Source organism: Lithobates pipiens, unplaced genomic scaffold, assembly GCF_037356315.1.
Source record: "Lithobates pipiens isolate NorthernLeopardFrog02 unplaced genomic scaffold, aLitPip1_a1.2 Scaffold_18, whole genome shotgun sequence".
NCBI lineage: Eukaryota > Metazoa > Chordata > Amphibia > Anura > Ranidae > Lithobates > Lithobates pipiens.
Genome location: NW_027507758.1, coordinates 291201490 through 291224591, shown reverse-complemented (window position 1 = coordinate 291224591; position 23102 = coordinate 291201490). Strand labels below are relative to the sequence as shown.

The 23102-nt window shown below is 40.7% G+C and overlaps 1 protein-coding gene across 1 annotated transcript in view; it reads left to right on the top strand.

The window, feature by feature from the left end:
- Positions 1 to 21601, top strand: part of SLC16A10 (solute carrier family 16 member 10) — a 145043-nt gene extending 123442 nt beyond the window's left edge. Inside the window, exons 5-6 of the mRNA XM_077487109.1 lie at positions 5702 to 5930; positions 13509 to 21601. Of these exons, the coding sequence (XP_077343235.1) occupies positions 5702 to 5930; positions 13509 to 13744 (465 nt within the window). The 3' untranslated portion in view covers positions 13745 to 21601. The remainder of the gene's footprint in view (positions 1 to 5701; positions 5931 to 13508) is intronic.
- The last annotated feature ends 1501 nt before the right edge of the window (positions 21602 to 23102 follow it).

Genomic DNA, 23102 nt, shown 5'->3' with positions numbered 1-23102 from the left:
TGTCAGTAGACTGATCCGAAAGCGAGGCTTGAAGCACTCGTAGAGCGCAGCGTGGAAGGGAAGATGTCAATGGCAGTGCGTAGGATGGTCTATGTGGACAGCTTTACCCCGGATGCCTGCATACTTAGATGTGCCTGTTTTAATCATCAACCATGTGAGTTGCTAAATGTTGTACCTCCATTAAAGGGATTGTAAACATTTGTGATTGTTCACCTTAATGCATCCTATGCATTTCCAGTAATCCATGTCCTTTGTCTGCTTGTCTTCAGCAAACTGTTTACAGGCTTTCTTGTGCATCATCTTTAGAAGAGGCTTCCTTCTGGGGCGACAGCCATGCAGACCAATTGGATGCAGTGTGCGGCATATGGTCTAAGCACTGACAGGCTGACCCCCCACCCCTTCAACCTCTGCAGCAATGTGGCAGCACTCATACGTCTATTTCTCAGAGACAACCTCTGGATATGACGCTGGGCACGGGCACTCAACTTCTTTGGTCAACCATGGGGAGGCCTATTCTGAGTGGAACCTGTCCAGTTAAACTACTGTATGGTCTTGGCCCAAATGCTGCAGCTCAGTTTCAGGGTCTTGACAATCTTCTTATAGCCTTGGCCATCTTTATGTAGAGCAACAATTCTTTTTTTTAGATCCTCAGAGAGTTCTTTGCCATGTGGTGCCATGTTGAACTTCCAGTGACTAGTACGAGAGAGTGAGTGCGATAACACCAAATTTAACACACCTGCTCCCTGTTCACGCCCAAAACCTTGTAACACTAATGAGTCAAATGACAGTGGGGAGGGAAAATGGCTAATTGGGCTCAAATTGGACATTTTCACTTAGGGGTGTATTCACTTTTGTTTCCAGCGGTTTAGACATTAATGGCTATGTGTTGAGATATTTTGAGGTGATAGCAAATCTACACTGTTATACAAGCTGTATAACTCACTACTTTACATTGTAGCAAAGTGTAATTTCTTCAGTGTTGTCACATGAAAAGATATAATAAAAAATTTACAAAAATGTGAGGGGTGTACTCACTTTTGTGAGACACTGTATATATATATATATATATATACATAATATGAGGTCAAACCTAAACACTTTTAATTTGTATACAATCAGGCAAGACCCTTGCACTACATAGTTCAAGGTAAATCTATTCTAAAGTATGTATGGCCAGCTTCTTTAACCACTTCCCACCCGGCCAATGCATATATACGGCCGGGTGGGAGCCGTCTACTCCTGATAGGACGTTCAGGAAGTCCTTCAGGAGTAGCGGGATGGCGCGCGCGCGCGCCCGCGCAGCGGCGCGATCCCGATGTGCTCGTGTCACCCGGACACGGCACATCTCAGATCGGCAGGAGGGCTCTGTGATTGGCCCTCCTGATCACATGACGGCCGTGTCCAATCACGGCCGTCATGTGATGTAAACAAACAGCCGGTTGCTAGGCAATCGGCTCTCCTCTCCTCACACGGAAGTCACCGCTGAGGAGAGGAGAGCAGAACGCTGCAGCCGGCTGATGATCAGTGAGTATGGGCTGCTTTTTACAGCTTTTTACTCACTGATCATCAGTGTAGTGTAAACACACAACACACCACACAGTACAAACACAGTCCCCACATATGTCCCCAAAACACACATGTCCCCAAAACATACATGTCCCCAAATAATAAAAACACATGTCCCTAATAATAAAAACATGTCCCCCACATATGTCCCACTAAAATCACATGTCCCAATGATTATCTGCACACATATGTACGTGATCACCTGCACACATATGTACATGATCATTTGCGTACATATGTCCGTGATCACACAAACCAATTATTATACACTTAACGGAATTTTTTTTACCAAAAACATGTAGCAGAATACATTTTGGCTTAAATTTATGACAAAATTTGATTTTATTGGATTTCTTTTCAAATAGAAAAAAGAAAATATTGTTTTTTTCCCAAATTTCCGCTTTTTTTGCGCTTATATCGCAAAAAAAAAAAAACGGAGTCGTGAATAAATAACACCAAAATAAAGCTCTATTTGTGCGAACAAAATGATAACAATTTCATTTGGGTACAGTGTAGCATGACCGCGCAATTGTCACTGAAAGCGCTAGAGCGATGAAAGCTGAAAGTTGGGCTGGGAAGGAAGGGGGTGAAAGTGCCCTGTATTGAAGTGGTTAATAACTTTGACTGGTTTTTTTTATCATATTTTTGAAAGAAGTGCTATTCATTGGGCAGTCACATAACCAAGCAGTGTGCACCTAATAAGGGAGAAAACATTTTTTGTTTGGCAGCTTAACTATAATAATATACACATTAAGATATTTTCACTTTGCACTCTTGAATTAAAAGGCCCTCAATTTGATGTTACATTATAAACGGGCGTGTTTGTTGACTTTATATAACTCAGCAAATGTATGCAGCTGAAAAAAACCTCTGTTGGTGAAGTCTTCTCAGAGTACCATAAAGTGTGTGTATTGCACTATACTTCTGGCAGACTCCCTTCTCAGGAAAGGAGAGAGCAGCTGCCATAAAGGGCTGTTTAGATCATTCACAAAGAAGCTGTCATTGGTAAAATACCTTTTTCAGATTTCTTTTAACATTTATCTGCTGGGCATCTTTGCTAGATACTGCTAAAAACAACAGCTGCTTTTCGCATATATAGCTATATACAGTTTTCAAGCATATATTTTTTGAGGGTCATTTCTAAAGTTTGGTTCTCATCCCATACTAGATCGGTAGCACATAAAGGATTATATATTTCATTGAGTTTAGCTCATTCAATGTTGACAGTCCAAATTCTGAGCTTTTGTCATGCTGTTATGGACTTAATGTTAGTCTTAATGTTAGGACTTAATGGACTTAATGTTAGTCTCCTCCAACAGTATATTATTAATGTTTAGAAGCCTTTTGGAGTACATTAAGATTTTAATATATTTTGAATATTTTCATAACCAAATCCATTTGTATGGGTACTTATAGTGGTGATATGAGAGATTGTGTTCTTAAATGTTTATTTTTTTATACGTTCTTTATGTTTGCAAAAAAACACACACACACACAGAAAGGATGTGAGAGAATACAGTCAACATGTCCAAGCAAATCAAATAAATCCCAAGTATGTACCAGTACATTAAGACTGTCAGATAACTTACTAGTAGACAACCCAGTTTGGGTATGGTTCATTCATACTTGTATATCAATTAATGTAAAAGAATAATTGGTTGCAAGTGCAAATGAAATGTATAGAAACTTATTAAATGCCTATTGAAGACATGAAACAGCTTTTAAGAAACAGGAAAATAAAAGAGCTGGGCTCATATCTCATTAGGATATCACAAAATATATTATGTACATCATCCATGTGTATAAACATATTGTATATACATATATATTTATATACACACACACATACATATATATGGGGTTAGAATCTCATTGGTTTTTATGCAGAAGTGAGCCTGATTTTGTACTTTCTATCTTTAGTAAATAAACCCCATTGTGTACTTTAAAAGTGGGGTATGCCTGTATATACACACACATCGAAAAGGGGCATGATAATTAGAAATTAATTAGAAAGTCCTCACAATGGTTCCCTTGAGACCCCTTGATATAAATCTGAAACTAAATATTTCCACATCAGATTCTGAGTGCTCCAGTTTTAGTAAATTCCCCCCCCCCCCCCCCCCATAGAGTTTAGAGCATATAGAAAGGGGCATCTATAGCCATGTATACCTAGGACAGCATGAATGCTAAATTTTGCCTTACACATTTACACAATATTTCCGTTTTATGTATGGACATGGCAAATAGCTGTTAGATTGACAGCCAAAATCCTTATCTGTATGTAGAAGCCACTTTACAATACACTTTTTTTCCATTTAGGGACACTGGAAGTCTTTTATCTACGTGACCTATGAATGGAGGGGGCAAACTTTTCATCGCCTGTTCTTTTTTTTTCAAAGATCCTGTTTTAGTTATAGAAGCTGCAGTACTGGGTGGAAAGCGCAGGCATAATCAGGCTCTCTTGATGAGAGCCTGTGACAATCCCTTAGTTCTATTAAGTCCCACTATGCCAGAAGATTACAGCCACAGGGGAAGGTGATTGTGGGAGGTGGACAGGCACGGAAAGAAGAGGATTTTACCTAAAAGAAGAGGCATCAGCACATCCTACTAAATTTAGGTTATGTCCCTTGTGCATATCTTTCTGGGTTTTTTTGGTTGCATTAAGGCTTTAAAGTGGTTGTAAACCCTTACAAACCACTTTGACCTACAGGTAAGCCTAGATTAAGGCTTACCTGTAGGTCCAAGCAATATCTCCTAAACCTATATGGTTTAGGAGATATTTGCCCGAAAACGGGCACCGCTGTCTACGGCGCATGCACCGTAGACAGCGGCGCGCAGGCACACTGAGCGCGGCAGTTCCAAGAATGGAGCTGCCGCATTTGTCGACTCCCGTGCGCATGCGCGGGAGTGACGTCATCGCGGCTTCGCCCGAATGACAGCGGCGGAGCTGCGAGACGCCACCAGCAAGATGGATGCGGCGGACTACAGGGGACAGCGGCGACTTCGCTGGCTCCTGTGTCAGGTAAGTGACACATAATGGGCTACTATGCGATGCATAGTAGTCCATTATGCTTTACCTTTGCAGGGAAAAAAAGAGGAAGTAAACTCATCAGGGTTTACTTCCTCTTTAAAAGAGACCATTTTGTCTCTTAATAAGGCAGTGCACACCATTCTGGAACTAAAGGAACAGTCTGCTCCTTCTACCAGTGCTGTCTCCAGCCTTGGGTCATTTTAAACTCCTAAGGCCACAAGTACTTCTCTTTCAAACTAGTTTGTAAGAAGATTGGAAACATTCTGATAAGTTATTTGCTCACCCCAAGCGCTTGATAGCATTTCATCTGTCTAGTGATAATTCTGTGCATAAGTGGCCAATTTCCGTTCTGGATTTAGGCCTTTCACATCTTAGCAAGATGCTTAATATTATGTGGGAGAATGCACTTGTCTTAAAGGACCCAACCAATAACTGGTGGGAAGCGTCAAATTGGTTTAGTGTTGGAGATTTTCAAGCCCCAACTATGGACATTATTGCAGCAAGGAGAATATAAAAGATGAGGGTGCGTAGACGTTTGGGTGTCTCGTCTGAGAGGTCATTCAACAGTGCTATCTTAGCATTTTTGGTGATGTTAACTCCAGTCACTAAATACATATATATACACTATACAGTATATGGTGCATAGTTCCCTCATTGCCTAAAACGGGTTATCCTTCTTTTTATTGTTTGCCAGTGCCCTATCCTCCTGTAGCCAGCAGTATAGCCCTCAATTGACTCCAGAAAAATGATTTTACAATGAGTATAGATATCCTTTTATCGTGTTGTTGCAGGGCTGTTACTGAAGATCACAGATATACAGTGAAAACTTTAGTTTAGTTTTTATCCTTTTAATAAAGGTTATTCCTATTTTAAGTGGACCATTCATGCTAAGGAAAGCTTTAATTAAAATGACCAACAAAGTATCTGTTCTTGGAGCTGTGGGTGTTGTTGCTGCCCTTCACTGCTTCATCTTGAACACTTCAAATCCTATGAGAATAGAAACATGTGTCAGTGTGTATTACATGGGTACTGTAATTGAATGTGAATGCAACCCTTGCTATGTAAGACTGTATAATATAGATAACATCATTTTTTTTCTTGTAGGTGATATCATTTTTCTTCATTGGATTAATGTCAATGATGATTCCAGTGTGCCATAATTTTGGTGGCTTGATTGCTGTCTGTCTATTCATGGGCCTATTTGATGGCTGCTTTATATGTATTATGGCTCCTATTGCATTTGAATTGGTTGGACCACAGCATGTTTCTCAGGCCATTGGATTTCTACTTGGATTTATGTCTATTCCAATGGTTGTTGGCCCTCCTGTTGCAGGTACAGTAGAAGTTTAATGTATCATTTCTATGTATAAGTCTTTATACCACTAAACATTTATTTTAGAACTTTTTATTTTATTTTTTTATTTTGATACTGTCAGCCCTGATTTCGCTGACTTTTGAGTAGAGATGCTTTTGGCATTGATATTTAGATATTGAAAATGTAATTTTGACATGCCACAAAATTACAGTACCAGTTCACTATGGCATCCCAGATGCAGCAATAACCTAGCTATCCAAAATTTGCATAGTCTTGAAAAGCCTGCATATTTCATAGATAAAATGTGCATTTTATAAAATGTGTTTTATCACTTTTTCATTGCATCTTTACTGAAATATTTGTTAATTGTAGTAGGTAAACTGGGGTCCTTTGGATTACTTCACCAATCCATATTAGATAAAGTGGTTAAAACCAAGAAGCAGCCTTCATAAACTCAGTCAGACAGTTCAATAGTCCTTTACAACTGTAATGCCGCATACACACGATCGGACTTTCTGGCAGAAAAGGTCAGACGGAATCATTTCATCGGATATTCCGATCATGTGTGGGCTTTATCAGACTTTTTTTTTAAAAAATTCTGACGGACCTAGAAATAGAACATGTTTCAAATCTTTGCGACTGAATCAATTCCCATCGGGAAAACCGTTTGTCTGTTATGCTATGCTATTCCTATGGACCAAAAACGATGCAAGGGCAGCTATTGGCCACTGGCTGTTGTACTTCATCGCCTTCTAAACAAATGTACTTTGGTGTGATCATGTGTAGGCAAGTCCGTTTCAGCGGAACTCCGTCAGAAAGACGATCAGAGTTTATTCTGATGGAAAAAACGGTCGTGTGTATGTGGCATAACAGTTATGACTGAGGGCCATGCTAAATTATTTGATGACGTTTCCCACTCCCTGTCACTCAATATTATAGTTTGCAGTACATTTTAGTTTGGTATAGAACTGGTAAAGGTGTCCAAAATATCTTTATACAAGTTGACTTTCAGGGGCATCTATTCAATAAAATTTAAGTAAAGCTGCACTAAAAAATAAAGTCATTAAAAACAATGCTGATGAAGGTAAATATGCCAGTGGCATAGAAATCTACTGGCTTTTCAAAAACATTTTCTTTTTCTCTGATGCCATGACACATTCCCGTATCAAAACACTGCCTTCAAACACAGCATTTCTATGATATGATATACTCCTCTCCCAACTCTAGCAATACCTCTACCTCCCTTTGCTATGTGCTTAAATGTGAGACCTGTCCCCCCATTGACCTTGCAGATTTGAGCAAAGCCTGGTCCAGCATAGTCAAGTGCTCATTTAACGCAGCAGAAGCTATAGAACACACTGCAGTAAACAGGTCAGCTTCAGTTGAGCTTTAGTGCAAATTCAGGCCATGAGCCACAAATGTTTTTGTTAAAGAAAAAAAGTTGTGATAGCACTGCCCAATAGTGAACAATCAGTCATTCAAATATTAACCACTTCACACCCAAGGATGTCCTATGACATCCTGGACTTTGAGTGGGGATATCTGAATGATCATTCAGATATCATCTTTTTCAGCCAATGATTCCCTGCACCGTCAGAACAATCATAGTGGCAGTTCAGGACATCCCCCCTCCCGTCGCCCTCCGGTGCTTCTACCGTCTCGCCTGTGCGATCGGCGAGCCAAAGAAGGAATCTGACGGCGCCGAAAGTTGAACATAGAGATTTCCGGTGACCAGAGGGTCCCCAGTCATCACTATGACCTTTGGAGGCCTGAGCGTGACATTATTACATCACATCAGGGCCGGCGGAAGTAAATATTGCCGGGTTTAGGCTGGAAAGGCCGAGATATTTTTTTATTTTGTTCGATCTCTGTCTTTCCCTCCCTAGAGGAGAGATGTGGGGTCTTACAGACCCCACATCTCTCCATAAAGAGGACCTGTCACACACTATTCCTACTACAAGGGATGTTTACATTCCTTGCAATAGGAATAAAAGTGAGCAAAAAAAATGTAAAGAAAGAGTGTAAAAATTTAAAAAATAAAAGTAAAATAAAACAATATAATTTTTTTTTAAAGCAATTACTCAACTTAGAGATAGAATCAAGATGTAATGTTGTTCATGGTTCTTTTCTCAGAGTTCAACACAAAACGTCTCCAAAGTTCTCCCGCTTCTAGCAGTAATGTCTTGCCCTTTGTCTTCCAAAACAACTCTATCTTTTGTTTCACCAAAACCTAATCTCCTCCCCCTAAAATTCTCTACCTCATATCCTGTAAAGCAGTGGTCATCAACCCTGTCCTCGGGACCCACTTGCCAGGTTTTATGTATTACCTTGGGGAGATGCAGACTAGAATACTGCAATCACTGAGCAGCAAATGATATCACCTGTGATGTATTTCATTTATCTTGTAAACCTGGCCTGTTAGTGGGCCCTGAGGACAGGGTTGATGACCACTGCTGTAAAGAGCTTCCTCTGAAACCAATGACTTGTACATATCAATAGGGGGAGCCTTAGATTTTTAAAAACACACTGTCATAAATATCTAACTAAGCAATATAACAAATAAATCTGCTATAAAATCACCTAAATATCCATAGCAACACAGGTCCTCCTTCACTGGTAACAGGTCCCAGCCCGCATTGCCAAGTCAAACCCATTCTGTAGTGATAGACGCTTCTGGAACTATGGTCAACGAGGAGATTAAATGCACATTTGGTGGTCCTGCCCCCCTCTCATAGTATTTTGGTCAAGGGTCTTTGGAGTCCTGTCATCCCTCTTCCACGTACCTTTCCATAAAGACCCTAAACACGTATTGCTCCATTGTCTGACTCCGGGCCTCTTCTCCTACCAGCAGAAATGAGCTATTATCTGTTCATCGCAGCTAAGCACACAAAAGCAAGAGCCTTGAAAAATCTGTCTGTATCATTCACAGAGAGCACCTTGACAACTCTTATGATCCACGAAAAGATGACAACATGCTGTTAGAGTCATGTGAAACTTTGGTCTTTAATCCATTCCTCTTGCCTGCCTGTCTTGTTTTTTTCAGTAGATGAGGACTTGCCTCATAACCCATGCTTGCACATTGCCTAGCTGCAACATGCCAAATTCTAGACATGGGAGGAATTTGTACTGGGTGCCCCAAGCTCATTTTTCACTTATGGTCTGCTTGCAGAGCACCCACTGAAGGTGCTGATGTCTGGAGCCTGGAGCCATGCAGTCCTCTCCTGTTAGAGAGTCTAGTCTAGAGTCTATCCCATGCTCCTTGGCTCCGTCAGGTGTGACCGAGTCCTCTGCCCTCTTGATTGAGGTTTTTTGGTCATGACTTTATGACACAAATTACCCAGTTATTTACTGACCCTGATCACAAAGGGCACGGGCCTGCTCCTATGCCCTCTCCGGCAGCTTCTGAGCCATTGGCTGCAAAGACTCTGATTCTGAGGCTCTCAAACTCTTGTCAGATGAGCCTACCCCTAAGGAGTCACACTTTTCTGTAATTACTCCTAAGTTAAAGGAGATCATTTTGGTTCTTAATGGTGCAGTGCACACCACCCTAAAACTAGATGATCAGGCTGTTGCTTCTTCAAGTGCTGTTTCCACCCTACGGTTTAATGATCTTGTAAGGCTGCAAAAACTTTACTTTTGCACTTGATTTTCCAACTGTTTCTGAATGAAGATTGGAAGCAACCTGACTGGCTGTTTGCTCCACCTAAGTGCTTGCTGGCCTTTTATTCATTTGGTCTGAAAATTGGTCCATTCCCTCTGTAAATATGACCAAGTCTCACTTTAACAAGTCGACTACCATATCTGTGGAGGATGCACCTACTTTTAAGGCTGAAAACAACAAAGTCAGACAGCGCTTGGTAGCTCAATTATAAGGAATTGTATAAGCCATGATATATGGTAGCTGAAGTGTGTCCTCAGTCAATGAATGGTTAAAAACACATATTGTTTATTTGATTTTGCAGTTTTGCAAATGTTTTACCACGCTGGGGACCTGGGCACCGATGGGTCACTGGTGTCCAATAGGCAAGGAGAAATCATTGGGAGGCACCAGCCACCATGTCCACGGAGGTGGAATGGACTGCTGTGTAATCCAAGCCGGACCTTGCCAGCACATGCAGGTGACATCACTCAAGTGGATGGACAGAAGCTCGATGCCCTGAAGGAAGCCACATGGAACCAGTGTGGAGCTCCAGCATCCCTGTTACCATGATGACGTGTTTCGCAGGGACGCTTGCACTCAACACTGGTTGCATGTGGCTTCCTTCCGGGTATCGCGCTTCTGTCCAGCCGCTTGAGTGACGTCACCTGCATGTGCCACGAGATCTGGCTTGGACTGCACAGCAACCTGTTCCACCTCCGTGGTTGATGCCTCCCCATGAATTCTCCTAGCCTATTGGACACAGTGATCCATCGGTGCCCAGATCCTTAGCGTGCCAACATTTGTAACACTGTATAATCTTCCCTTTTGTTTATGAAATATACAATTCCTTATAACTGAGCTACCAAGCGCTGTCTGACTTTGTTGTTCTCAGCCATTTAGCATTATTTCAATGTGATCTGGCAGCTGCACAGTCAAGCTCTGATTATACAACTGTGTCTTTTTCCTCCACTTCCCCATTTCTTACATAAGATTTGAATCCCCAGTTAACAGCATCTGGAACTCAGTTTTTTCCTTTTTTACCTACTTTTAAGGACCCAAACAAAAAGTGGTTGGATGCTCATTCCAAAACCTGTGACTTTACCTTGTAAAACTATGTCTCATTCGCCAAATAGGAATCTCACCACTACAGCTGCTCTCATCTTATTTCTTGCATGTCTCCTGTCAGTACATATGCATAGGGCATTTTGGCGAAAGGGCTGGAACCATCTTGTTCGAAGTGTTCGTTCCACATGGCCTATGAGGGACAGAGTGAGGGGACATTTCTAGACCTTTGCAGACACTTATACATGACCTGGAGCTCTTTAGATTTTGTGCAACACTTATTTCAAATCTTACCACAACTAGAAATCTTGGTTTTCTTTGTAACCTCACTAATACAATTATGGTTCTTATTCAGAATTTAGGAATGAATATGGTGATAGACTCACCCAGGACAGAGTCTTTTGGAGGGGACTGAATGCTAGCCTCTTGCTATCGACTATGGGCCCTGGCATTTGAGAGAGCATTTGATATCTATATTCAGACTGGCGGAAGTGGTATATGATGAAAGCACTCAAGTGGAGCGTGGGACATTTCGTTACATTTGTGGCAAGCAGTGAGACGCTTCCTGAAGTCTGGGACATCCAAACCTCCACCAGGATCCAAGATCATGATAGCAGACTTCAGTCACTCCAGCGGAGATATGGACCTGGCATCAGAGTTCCCTAGGCTGCTGCAGATCTTCCTTTCAGCATACTCCAGGACTGTGTCTGAATATGAATACCTGGAGCTCAGGCAGCAGATTCAGGCAGGACTCTGGATTGGAGCCCTCCAGGTTGCTGGTATGCAAGGCAAGTGCTTTCCAACCCCAGAGGACTGGGTCAGTGACCAGCAGGCATTGCGGATGGCATTCTGGAGAGTGCAGCCTCAGGAGCAGTGGGTGTCTGAGTTGGACAAGCTGGTCCAGCAGGAGATAGAGCTGGACAATCATTATTGGGCTCTGCAATGGCACGCAGAGTAGGAATATTTAGGGGAGACAACAGAATGCTCGGAGGGATATGACTTTGGTGGCCCTGGATTGCTGTGGGTTTACTGCTTACTGATGGTTTTGTGTTTGGTGATGAAGGAGAACCTACCCTTGAGGACCTGCGAGATTATAGAGAGGGGATGCTCGATCTTGCAGGGGTCTCAGAGCTTAAACTGGACCTGGAATATTTGCTAAGGAAAGAACAGCATCTGGAAAGGGCAGATGGGAAACTGCTAGAACATGTTCAGCAGCATTCCAGAGAATCGGTAGTGGAAACTCCAGAGATGGCCGTCCTCAAAACTGAAGTGCTAACAACAGGGCTGAGCTCTGCTAGCCTCTGCCCAACACCAACAGCAGCTTCAGGCTTCCTGAGAGAAGAGGCAGCTGGCCTTTCTCCCACAACAGGGACATAGGATTTCCTGCCAGCAGCATCTGTGGAGTTACAAGAAACTTCTCCAGCTGAAGCACTGCCAACTGGACAGAGGGTCCAAGACCCCACACCTGCGGCAGTTCTGGAGGCCCAGGGTGAGGAGATGGTGTCACTCCTGAGCAGCAGATCAGGAGCCATGGGGAGATCGCAATCAGCACCTCACAACTGTAGCTTGAGCTGGTGTCGGTGGATGGGCCTGCGGTCTCCAATAACAGCAACCCAGAAGAAGTGCTGGCAACAGGGCAGAGTGCTACCAACCTCTCCCCAGCACCGGAAACTGTGGAGTTCCAGGGAACCGGGGCGGTCGGCCTTCCTGCCCAGCTGAAGTACTCACCGCCGAACAGAGAATCAATGACCCTTGCCCCACACCACCTACTGATGATAATTATTCCTTGCAGCCAAGAATGGAGATCATGCGGAATGACTATGTGAGTTCACTCTGCCCGACTAATGCATGTCTAGACCAGATTGAGGTCTGGGACCTTGTTGACTTTTGTTGGGGGAGAAATGTGATAGATTCACGTGGGACAGAGGCTTTTGGAGGGGACTGAATGCTAGCCTCTGGCCTACTGACAACGAGCCCTGGCATGTGAGGGATCTACAAGCATTTTTAGAAAGATATTCTGTTATGTAATGCAAAAGGACATTATTACGGAGGCCATGATGGTTTCTGCCAGTGTGGGACTCATAGCACATGTATGTGAAAGGAATGCTGATTAATGAGATCTGGAAAGCCCTTGGTCTCCTGTTTACTAGTCTGGAGGATCTTTCACCCATTGTTGTTTGTGTTAATTAACTCTGCTATTGTGTGAAGGGAAGGAGTTCTGTGTTGATATTTATGGTAATGTGTATTGTAGTTAGGGAGCTAGGAGACAACAAGGCTCCTCTTCAAATGTTTAAAAGACTTTTTTGCGTTCAAATAAACGGTTTGCATGTTCAGTAGCCAAAACGAGTACTGTCTAGTTATTGGTTGCCAATAGTTTGGAATATCTGTTATCTATATTTAGACTGGAGGAAGCGGTGTATGACGAAAGCACTCAATCGGATTGTGAGACGTTTTCTTACAAATATCATCAATCATCATCAACCAATGCATAACTTATGTTGGTCTGAAGTGAAAACTAGTGTGCACTCATCCTTCCTTTTTTAGCCCCCATGAACCAAAATAACCCATTTCCCACCGCCACAGATGCATACTCACTTTTTTTTATTTTGCCCTGACATACTCTTTAAGGTAAGTATGCATATGGGGAGGGGGTAGAGTGTGTTGTTTTTAGGTCTGGGGGTTAGGCAGAAAGAGGGGCCAATTAACAATTTTGCACCTAGCATTAACTTTTAACAATAATAAATCTTTTTTACGAAAGGTTGAACACATTGCACAGGAAGGGTTGTGTTTTATCTAAAATTGCATGAGCTTTGTATTATTAATCAGTTTGATGCAATTTATAATGAATTTTAAGAAAACAGTTGCATCATAAATACATGTTTGGTTTCTTTTAGGTCTTCTGCGAGACAGTCTTGGCTCTTACGATGTAGCATTTTACCTTGCGGGTGTACCCCCCATAATTGGTGGATTTATCCTATGTCTTATCCCATGGGTCCATAGAAGGACTAAACAGGAAAAAACAAAGGCTGTGGATGGAGAAAAAGAAGAATGGAATATGGATAATGCTGCAAGCCCACTGAAACCTGGCACAGCAGAGAATGATAAAAAAGATGATGTCTCTGTCATTTAATTAGCGTTTCTTACACAAATAACTGCTTTAATCTCTTTTTTACATTTTTTATGACAGTGACTAAATGTTGTAAGAGGTGCTATAAAACCAAAGCTGTATGATCACGCTGAGCTGTTTTCTTGCACAACCCACTGAGCCTGCCATGCCAAGATCCCTCTTTGACAGCTCAGTGAAACTCCAAGCACATATGTGGGTGATGCCAGGACTAATGAGCTGGAAGCTGTGAATATCACAGAGAAGTATTATTTATCATCAGGAAAGTGCTGACTGCTCATTGCTTAAAAGCACTGGAAGATTTGTTGTAATAACAACTTTCTTCTTCAGTCTCAATGACTTAACATGTTTCTGTTTTGTTTACTAGACTTCATTGCATGAAATTCTACCAGTTCTACAATTTGTAGAAGATTGATGAAAATGTTTTAGAGAATAGCACATTTACCATATGTTTTCTTATTTTCAAACTTGTACTTGTACAAAAATTTTAACCATTTTTCAAAAACATGATTGGAAAGTTTTCATTCACAGACAGTTTCCCTCAGTATTCAAACCTAAATTTGTGAGCAGGCCCCGTTGGCTGTGGTATGGTAGCAGCTATCGTCCTGCACAAAAATGTTGACACTGATCAGGTTGCAGCAGCAATGCTTGCCTTTCCATTAACTATGGCTATTGGACTGTCTGCTTACCACAGCCCATCGCTAGTGGTCAGAACGTTTTGGCAGCCATTTTTGGTAGGCTGCAGTATGTGCTTCTCAGGCAACAATACTGAAGGGCAGCATTCCAGCTGCCATCACTATAAAGGTGTTGCTACTGCCTTCACAGGTGGGTATTTGGTGTTACAGTATAATATGGTAGGCCAATGGAGAGTGAAAGCTTGGAGGCAGATTAGATTTGCATTACTAATCTTAGAAGTGTAAAATGTGCTACTCTCAACAACTTTGGATCAAAATTTTTCCATGTTTTTTTCTGTAGAACATATTAGATATATCTAAAAAAAAGTGTGCTTTTTATGTTAATTGCCCAAAATGTTTACTATGCATCATTTAAAAGCCATCAAAACTGTGAATAATTGTGTTTATTTAGGGTACTGAGACATGTTTAATGTGGACTATCCATTGGTAAATCGTTCTTGCTGAATTACAGGTTGAAGCACCCAGTTGCCTTATACTACAGAGTTGCTAGCAGCAAACCAAAATACAGTGTACTCATTTTCTCTTTACAGGCAGTATGTGTCTGAAAATATTTTTAAAGTTTTGTGTGTGTATACAATATACTTGTATGTGTGTGTATATAATAAATATATATATATATATATATTGTTATATATATATTGAAACAAATTCAGAAGCATACTGGCTGTAAAGAGAGAAGTGGGACTTACTGCTTTGCTTCTGTATTTTTTAAAATGCAGCCATAATGTGCTTGTATTGTAACAGCTCCGTTATGCTGTCTAAAATCCCTCCCCCAAGAAAAATTACAATAAGCTCCCAATCCTTTTACAAAAGAATATCAGGGTTCTTTGTAACTTCATTATAAAAAATGTGCCGTCTTAGATATAATTGGTAGAGAATCCAAAATATAATTCCAGACAGCCTTGAAATTACAGCACTATGCAAAATGTGGTTTCTGGAGCTCCTCGATGCCCTCCAGGCCTAACTAGCATTATCAGTTCTTTTGAACAGTTCACTAGTAATTTACTGCAGTGGGAATGTGGCACATCCAGCATATGTGTCTTGTTGCTGATGTCCCAGATAATAGTTATAGGCTGTTATGTTTAATAACTCATCAAAGTGCTCTCTTTTTGTCATTTGAGTGTTGGGTAGCATTTTTGAAGCAGTGCAAATTAAAATGTTTGTTCGTGAAATATTAATTTCCTTTCCACTGGTAATAGCTGTAGCAGGATCCATTTAATCTTCTGTATATATATTTACCAAAGATTATACAGCTGAAAGATGATTCTTTATGATCACTTTAGCTTTAAATTGAAATGCCTGCTTCTTATATGCAATGTGATGCCATAATAACCCAAAGGCATATCCCTTGTTCTGTAAACAATATGTGTTATAATTTGAAGGGTGAATGACAATTTACAAAATGTGAAACTGTATGCACAACATAGTTTGGCATATAACTTTTACAATCTTTATGTGAAGTGTGCCTTTTGTAATGTGGTCAGAACCATTTGTGTAGGCTAAATTGTGTTGTAAGGAATATAGCCTATTAGATCCTGAAAAGTTACCAAAATACACGGTGTATATGAACAGATTATAGTGACTTGAAATACATATTTGGACAGTGGCTACATGACTAATTACATAGTAAGTTTTCTTAGCAGTGGAAAAAAATAGCCTTTCTTACTATGACTAGTCTTATGGTTTGTGCCTTAAGCTAAAAATACACGTTATATTTCATCTGTCTTACCTTAACACACGCACCAGGAATTTTATTATTTTTATCCAAAGAACCCTGGGAGTTTTGCACTTTGCACTATCAATGTAGGCAGGATGGAATGCTTTACTATGCAATATCTGGGCTATAAAGATCCAGGTTTTCAGTCTGGTAAGCAGGAAGGTTTAAAATGCCAAAGACTTTTGGTGATTAACAATGTGACCACCACCTCATTATACAGACTTATTTTATGTAAGTCACTTTAGAAGCAATATTTGATGTTGAAAATGTTTATGTAAAATTCATCATGAAAGTTAACGCTATTCTATACTTGCCAAAAATGTACAATTTATTTCTAACAGCATTGCCATGTTGCAATAATAAATTGTTAATTAAAGAAAACATGCCTTTTTGTGGAAAAAAAATAAAAGTAGGTCTTCTGGCTGCCAGTCACATAGTCTTTGCTATAAGTACTTAAAAGACTGACATCAGGCAGATCCTCCAGCATTTGTCACATGACCAACTGACAGAGGGGGCCCAAATGCTGTTTTTTTCAATAAAGTTTATCAAAACTTAGTTTGCTATTTGTTTAGGAACAGCACTGTACCTATTATAAATATCTGTCAAAATAGGGGTCACGCCTTTGCAGAGGATAGGTCTGTTTAAGGATTTATTTTGTATATCATATCTTTATTGTCATTGCAATGCAATCCATTGTTGTATGCATCTTTACAGTTTGGAAAAATAAGGCCACTTTCACACTGAAGCGCTTCTAAACTGCCAGTAAAAACACTGAGCGCTTTTGAAGAGCTTTTCATGCGCTTTTGAAGAACTTTCCATTAAATTGAATGGAGAGGGGAGTTTTGCACCGCCCTGCCAGCACACTGCCCCAGTGTGAAAGCATGCATTGATTTTAATGGAAATACGTTTTAGTGAGATTTTTAGGCACTGTTTTTAGCGCGAAAGCGCTTGAAAAGCGCCTCAGTGTGAAAGTGGTCTAAGTTTGAATTGAACTTAAAGTAGAACTATGGGCAACATTTTTTTTTTGATTTTGGATAGGGTAAGGGAGGGTTATAACCCGTCAGATTTTTTTTTTTTTTTGCCATCTCTGTGCCATTGCGGAGTTATCCCTTCACCCCCTGTCCCATAGCCAAACAGGAAGTGAGAGGTAATCTCCGGAAATTAAGGGTATTTCTTGGGAACCCCCAGGTCACCAGAACTAATGTCTCCATTGGAAGATTTCCCCTCTATTACTTTTCTGGGGACACCCCAAAATTTGAGGTTTTCTTTTATTTTTACTTCCAATGATAACAGTAAACAGGACAAATATAGAAAGTGAATCTTGAAGGGGGCACAGAAGGCAACAGAAATTGACAGGTATTCTAATCCATCTCTACTCTATCCAAAACTAAAAAAAAAGTTATGCCTTTAGTTATACTTGAAAGTTTAATATGTTGTGCCTTACTTTGTGCAAAATTGTACACATTTTAGAAGCCTTTTTATTGTAAATCCAGGTAGTCTTTCATATCAAATTGATTTTGCCTTTTAAGTATTAGAATGTTAAAATTACATCAGGAGCCAGTGATATAACTGAATCCAGATTATTATATCAGCAGAAGCCTTGTATTAATACATAAAAATGCAAAGCTTCCTGTGATTGGCTGAGCAGAGTTTGCTCCAGTATCGGGACGGGAATTCCCTGTACCACTGCTGGAATACAGGTCTTGTTTGTATGTAGCTAATGCAACTTGGTTCAAATGAACAATTTAACCACTTCCCAACCAGCGCACGACGATGTACGTCGACAGAATGGCACGGGCAGGCATATTGGCGTACAGGTACTCCGATATTCAATGCCGCCCTGCCATCGGGAGCGCGTCGCCGCCGGCGCGCTCCAGCGCTGGTCGGGACCCCCGTGAGTCCGGTCGCGGGACCCGCGGACTCGATCGCCGCGGGCATCCCCGCGATCGTCTCTCGGAGCGGCCAAATGGAGGAAATGCTGTGTAAACAACATTTCTCCATTCTGCCTAGCAACTAGTGACGCTGATCTCTGCTCCATGTGATTGGAGCAGAGATCAGTGTTCACTAAATGAAAGCCCAACCCCCCCACAGTAAGTAACACACCCCTAGGAACACTTAACCCCTACACTGCCACCCACTGGTTAACCCTTTCACTGCCAGTGTCATTTACACAGGAATCACTGCATTTATATAGCAGTGATTACTGTATAAATGACAATGGTCCCAAAAATGTGTCAAAAATGTCCCCCACAATGTCGCAGTCACAATAAAAATCGCTGATCGCCGCCATTACTAGTAAAAAAAAAAATAATAAAAAATTATTAATAAAAATGCTATAAAACTATCCCTATTTTGTAAACGCTATAACTTTTGCGCAAACCAATCAATAATCGCTTATATATGTAGAAGAATACGTATCGGCCTAAACTGAGGGAAAAAAATGTTTTTTTATATATTTTTGGGGGATATTTATTATGACAAAAAGTAAAAAATAATGCGTTTTTTTCAAAATTGTCGCTCTATTTTTGGTTATAGCGCAAAAAATAAAAACCGCAGGGGTGATCAAATACCACCAAAAGAAAGCTCTATTTGTGGGGAAAAAAGGACGTCAATTTTGTTTGGGAGCCACGTCGCATGACCGCGCAATTGTCAGTTAAAGCGACGCAGTGCCGAATCGCAAAAAGGGGTCTGGTCTTTGACCAGCAAATTGGTCCGGTCTGCAAGTGGTTAAAGTTAAATAAAACCTGGAGTTAGGCTTTAATATGACACAACTTCCAGAAATGTAGGCAAAACCCACCCAATATAAGCACTGCTGCACAGTTAATATGTCAGCTCTGCTAAATGTACATTGTTAATTATAGCATAGTATTTTCCAGTGCAAAGAGTCAAGTAGCTTTCTGATCAAATAAATTACCAAGTGCCCAGATTGCAGTCAGGACAGAAATAGCATATATAAATATACAACCCTTGAAATGCCAGCCAGCGTCATCTGTGCTGGTAGCGCTAATTGTTTTTGCCTGAGTCTGAAACCATGTTTATGTCTCTCTAGCTGTTTAAATCTAAAAGGCCAACTGTACATGGAAATAGTTTTGTTTTGCATAGGTACTGTAAGGTAGAATCACTCACCTACTTTATATATCACTAGGCGACAGCAGAGGTGCAATTACCTATCATCCCTACAACAGTGTCATAACAAAGCTGTTTTTCTTTCAGCTGGAATCACTGGTTATGAAGAATCCATGGTGAAAGAGTGACACAGTGGGGTAGATTTACTAAAACTGGAGCACCCAGAATCTAGTGCAGCTGTTCATGGTAGTCAATCAGCTTCTAATTTCAGCTTGTTCAATTAAGCTTTGAAAATAAAATCTGGAAGCTGATCGATTTCTATGCAGAGCTGCACCAGATTTTGCACTCTCCAGTTATTGTAAATCTTCCCCAATGATATGACCCTGTAATAACCATGCCAAGGAATTATGGTGATCATATCGCTTGTGTTTGTAGTCTTTGTGTGATAGAAAAAGCCAGCAAGTGATTCAGCTTTTCAGCAACCACACAGAACTGGAATAACTGTTTTGGGTGAGATTTGATGTTAAAAAAAAAGCTGTATGAGGATGACTAAAACAGTCAAGTTCCTTTCTGTGTTCATAATGCTTTGTCTTTGTAATATTTACCATGGTCTTTTACCCTGTATTTTCTGGGGAACATTGCACAACATATACCAATACTGCACCTGATTCTTCTGATCATCAACTGTGGAACTAAAACTTATTAGGCTGCTTTCACACTGAGGGGCTTCACAGGTACTATAGCGCTAAAAATAGTGCTTGCAAAGCACCTGTAAAGAGCCTCTCCTCTCACTCCAGTGTGAAAGCCCGAGTGCTTTCACACTGGAGCGGTGTGCTGGCAGGACACGAAAAAAAAGTCCTGCAAGCAGAATCCTTGGGCAGCGCCGCCAAAGAGCTGGCAAAACACCGCTGCAGCGGGCACATTTAACCCTTTTTTAGCCATTAGCGGAGGTTAAAAGCGCTAGTGGCCGAAAAGTGCTGCAAAAACAACGGTAAAGCGCTAAAAATAGTGTCGCTTTACCGCCAACGCCCGGTATATTTAGCATTAACTTGTTAATGTTGTGAGTTAAGTTAGCCCACTCATTTGAACAAGCAGACTAAGGCCCCTTTCACACGGGCAGACCATATGTCCGTTTTTCATCCATCCGCTGACATCAGTCTCCACTATGCTCCGCTTCTGATGACGGAGGAAAACCCTACTTTTCCATTCATCTGCAGATCAGATGAAAACAGACTCTACATTGTGCAGAGACAGACCTGTCATCTGCCTGCTCAGCAGGGATCAATGGAGATCCCCTACTGAGCAAAGCAGAGCCCATACGGACACGTCTATGTGAACGGGCCCTAAGGTTCCTTTCACACAGGTGTTCCTTTTGTCTATTTTTCATCCATCCGTTGATGGATGAAAAATGGACATCAATGAATCTCTATGGAAAAATGGCTGTAAACAGATGATCATCTATTTACATCTGTTTACATCCACTTTCGTCAACATCTGTTTTTTTGGAACGGATCAAAGCCCTATTTTTCTTCCATTAAAAAAACCCAGGACTGATGAAAAATGGATGTAAACGGACAAACGTTGCATCCGTTTTGCACTGGTAGTGGATGTAAAAAAAAACTGATGTAAAATGATAAGAACCTGATGAAAAACTGATCTGTTTTTTCTTTGAAAAAATGTATCTTAACTGATAAAACAACTGAAGCGCTCGTGTGAAAGGCCCCAAGACTCTTTTCAAATGGGCATGTTGATGGACAGACTCCCCCTTTTTTTTTATGTTTTTATTGCTGTTAGGGAGATTCATCCTATCAATTTGTCTTGTTTACCATTATCATCGACAGTGAAAGTAGAAAATCCTAAATTTTGGGCTGTCCCCAGAACAGTGATAAACAGAAAATCTTCAAATGGGGACACTAGTTCTGGTGACATCGATAATAATCAGGGATTCCCTCACATTGGAGGGATTTCCACTCACTTCCTGTTTTAGCTATGGGACAGAAAGGGAAGGGAAATCTCCCAAGTGGGACACAGATGTCAAAAAGAAAAAAAAAATTGCAGGGGTTAGAATGATTCCTTACGCTATCCAAAATAAAAATAAAATATTATAAATTATATTTATCCTTTAGTTCTACTTAGAAAGTTCATCTAGCAGGTGAATGTTCAGATCTGGATGCTGGTATACAGTAGATGGACATTTTTGATTTTGCAACAACTCTGTTCTAAGTTGTATATTAAATATGAACATGTAATTTCAGTTTCATACCATTCAACCTATAATAACTATAGCATTGTAACATATGTTAAGAAGTGCTTCTATGTATATACAAACTAAAATAGTTCAGCCTGTATTCTATAAGTTTTGTGTAATAAATGACTAAAGTTGAATCACATTGTTTCTTAATTTTATAGAGGAAGAGGGTTAGAGAACATTCTATAAGGAGAAAGTAAACCCACATTTGGTTTATCATGTAAAATATAAATGGTAACATTTCTAAAACATGAGCCACAATATGCAAATGAATAATACAGTATCTCTTAAAAGTGAGTACACCCCTCACATTTTTGTAAATATTTTATTTTATCTTTTCATATGGCAACACTGAACAAATTATACATTTATGCTACAATGTAAAGTAGTGAGTTTACAGCTTGTAAAACAGTTTAAATTTGCTGTCCCCTCAAAATAACTCAACACACAGCCATTAATGTCTAAACCGCTAGCAACAAAAGTGAGTACACCCCTAAGTGATAATGTCCAAATTGGGCCCAAAGTGTCAATATTTTGTGTGGCAGGCATTATTTTCCACTACTGCCTTAACCCTCTTGGTCATAGAGTTCAAAAGAAAAAAAAAAGTTTGTAATTTTCCCGCAACTTGTGGCAAAATATAAAATATTCCATGGACTCAACATGCCTCTCAGCAAATAGCTTGGGGTGTCTACTTTCCAAACTGGGGTCATTGGGGGGGGGGGGGGGTATGAACTGTCCTGGCATTTTATGCACAACATTTAGCAGCTTATGTCACACATCATTAACTCTTCTAACCACTTGAACACAAAGCCCTTTCTGACACTTTTTGTTTATATGAAAAAATATTTTTTTTGCAAGAAAATTACTTTGAACCTTCAACATTATATATTTATAACATTCTTATACCTCCACTTCATAGCGAGCAAATTATTACATCTCAATCAGGCTCTCTCCCCCAGTCTAAGACAGGAATCTACAGACCGCTGGGGAAAGTCCCAGCGATTAGATCGCACAGTGCCACATGCTCCAATCTGTTGATCAAACAAGTGACTAAACAGTGGCACACTTGTGTAATAATTGTCCACATACAAGTGGTACCCCTTTCCGAATAAGTCCCACACAATCTTGCCAGTGCTTCCTATGTAGTCAGGGCAGTTTGGCTGCTCTACGTGACTATCTCTTCCCTCGTAAACCATAAAACTACATGTATAGCCTGTGGCCCTGTCACAGAGCTTATACATCTTGACCCCGTATCTGGCACGCTTGCTGGGAAGGTACTGTTTGAGTAACAAGCAGGCAGAAAACTTAATCAGGGACTCATCAATGCAGACAACTTGATCTGGAGTAAACAAGGCTGCAAAACTTTGGTTGAAGTGGTTTACGAGGGGCCAAATTTAGTAGAGCCGATCAAATTCAGGGTCATTCCGAGGACGACAGAGTTCATTGTCACTGAAATGCATGAACCGCAAGATCTGCTCGTATCGTGTCCTGGTCATGGAGGCAGAGAACATGGGTATATGGTTCAATCAGTGAACCAATATGACTGCAACTCAGTCTTTTTAACTATGCCCATGAGGAGTGAAAGGCCCAGAAAGGTCTTAAATTCAGAGATTGCAATTGGTCTACAATCTCTGGCAA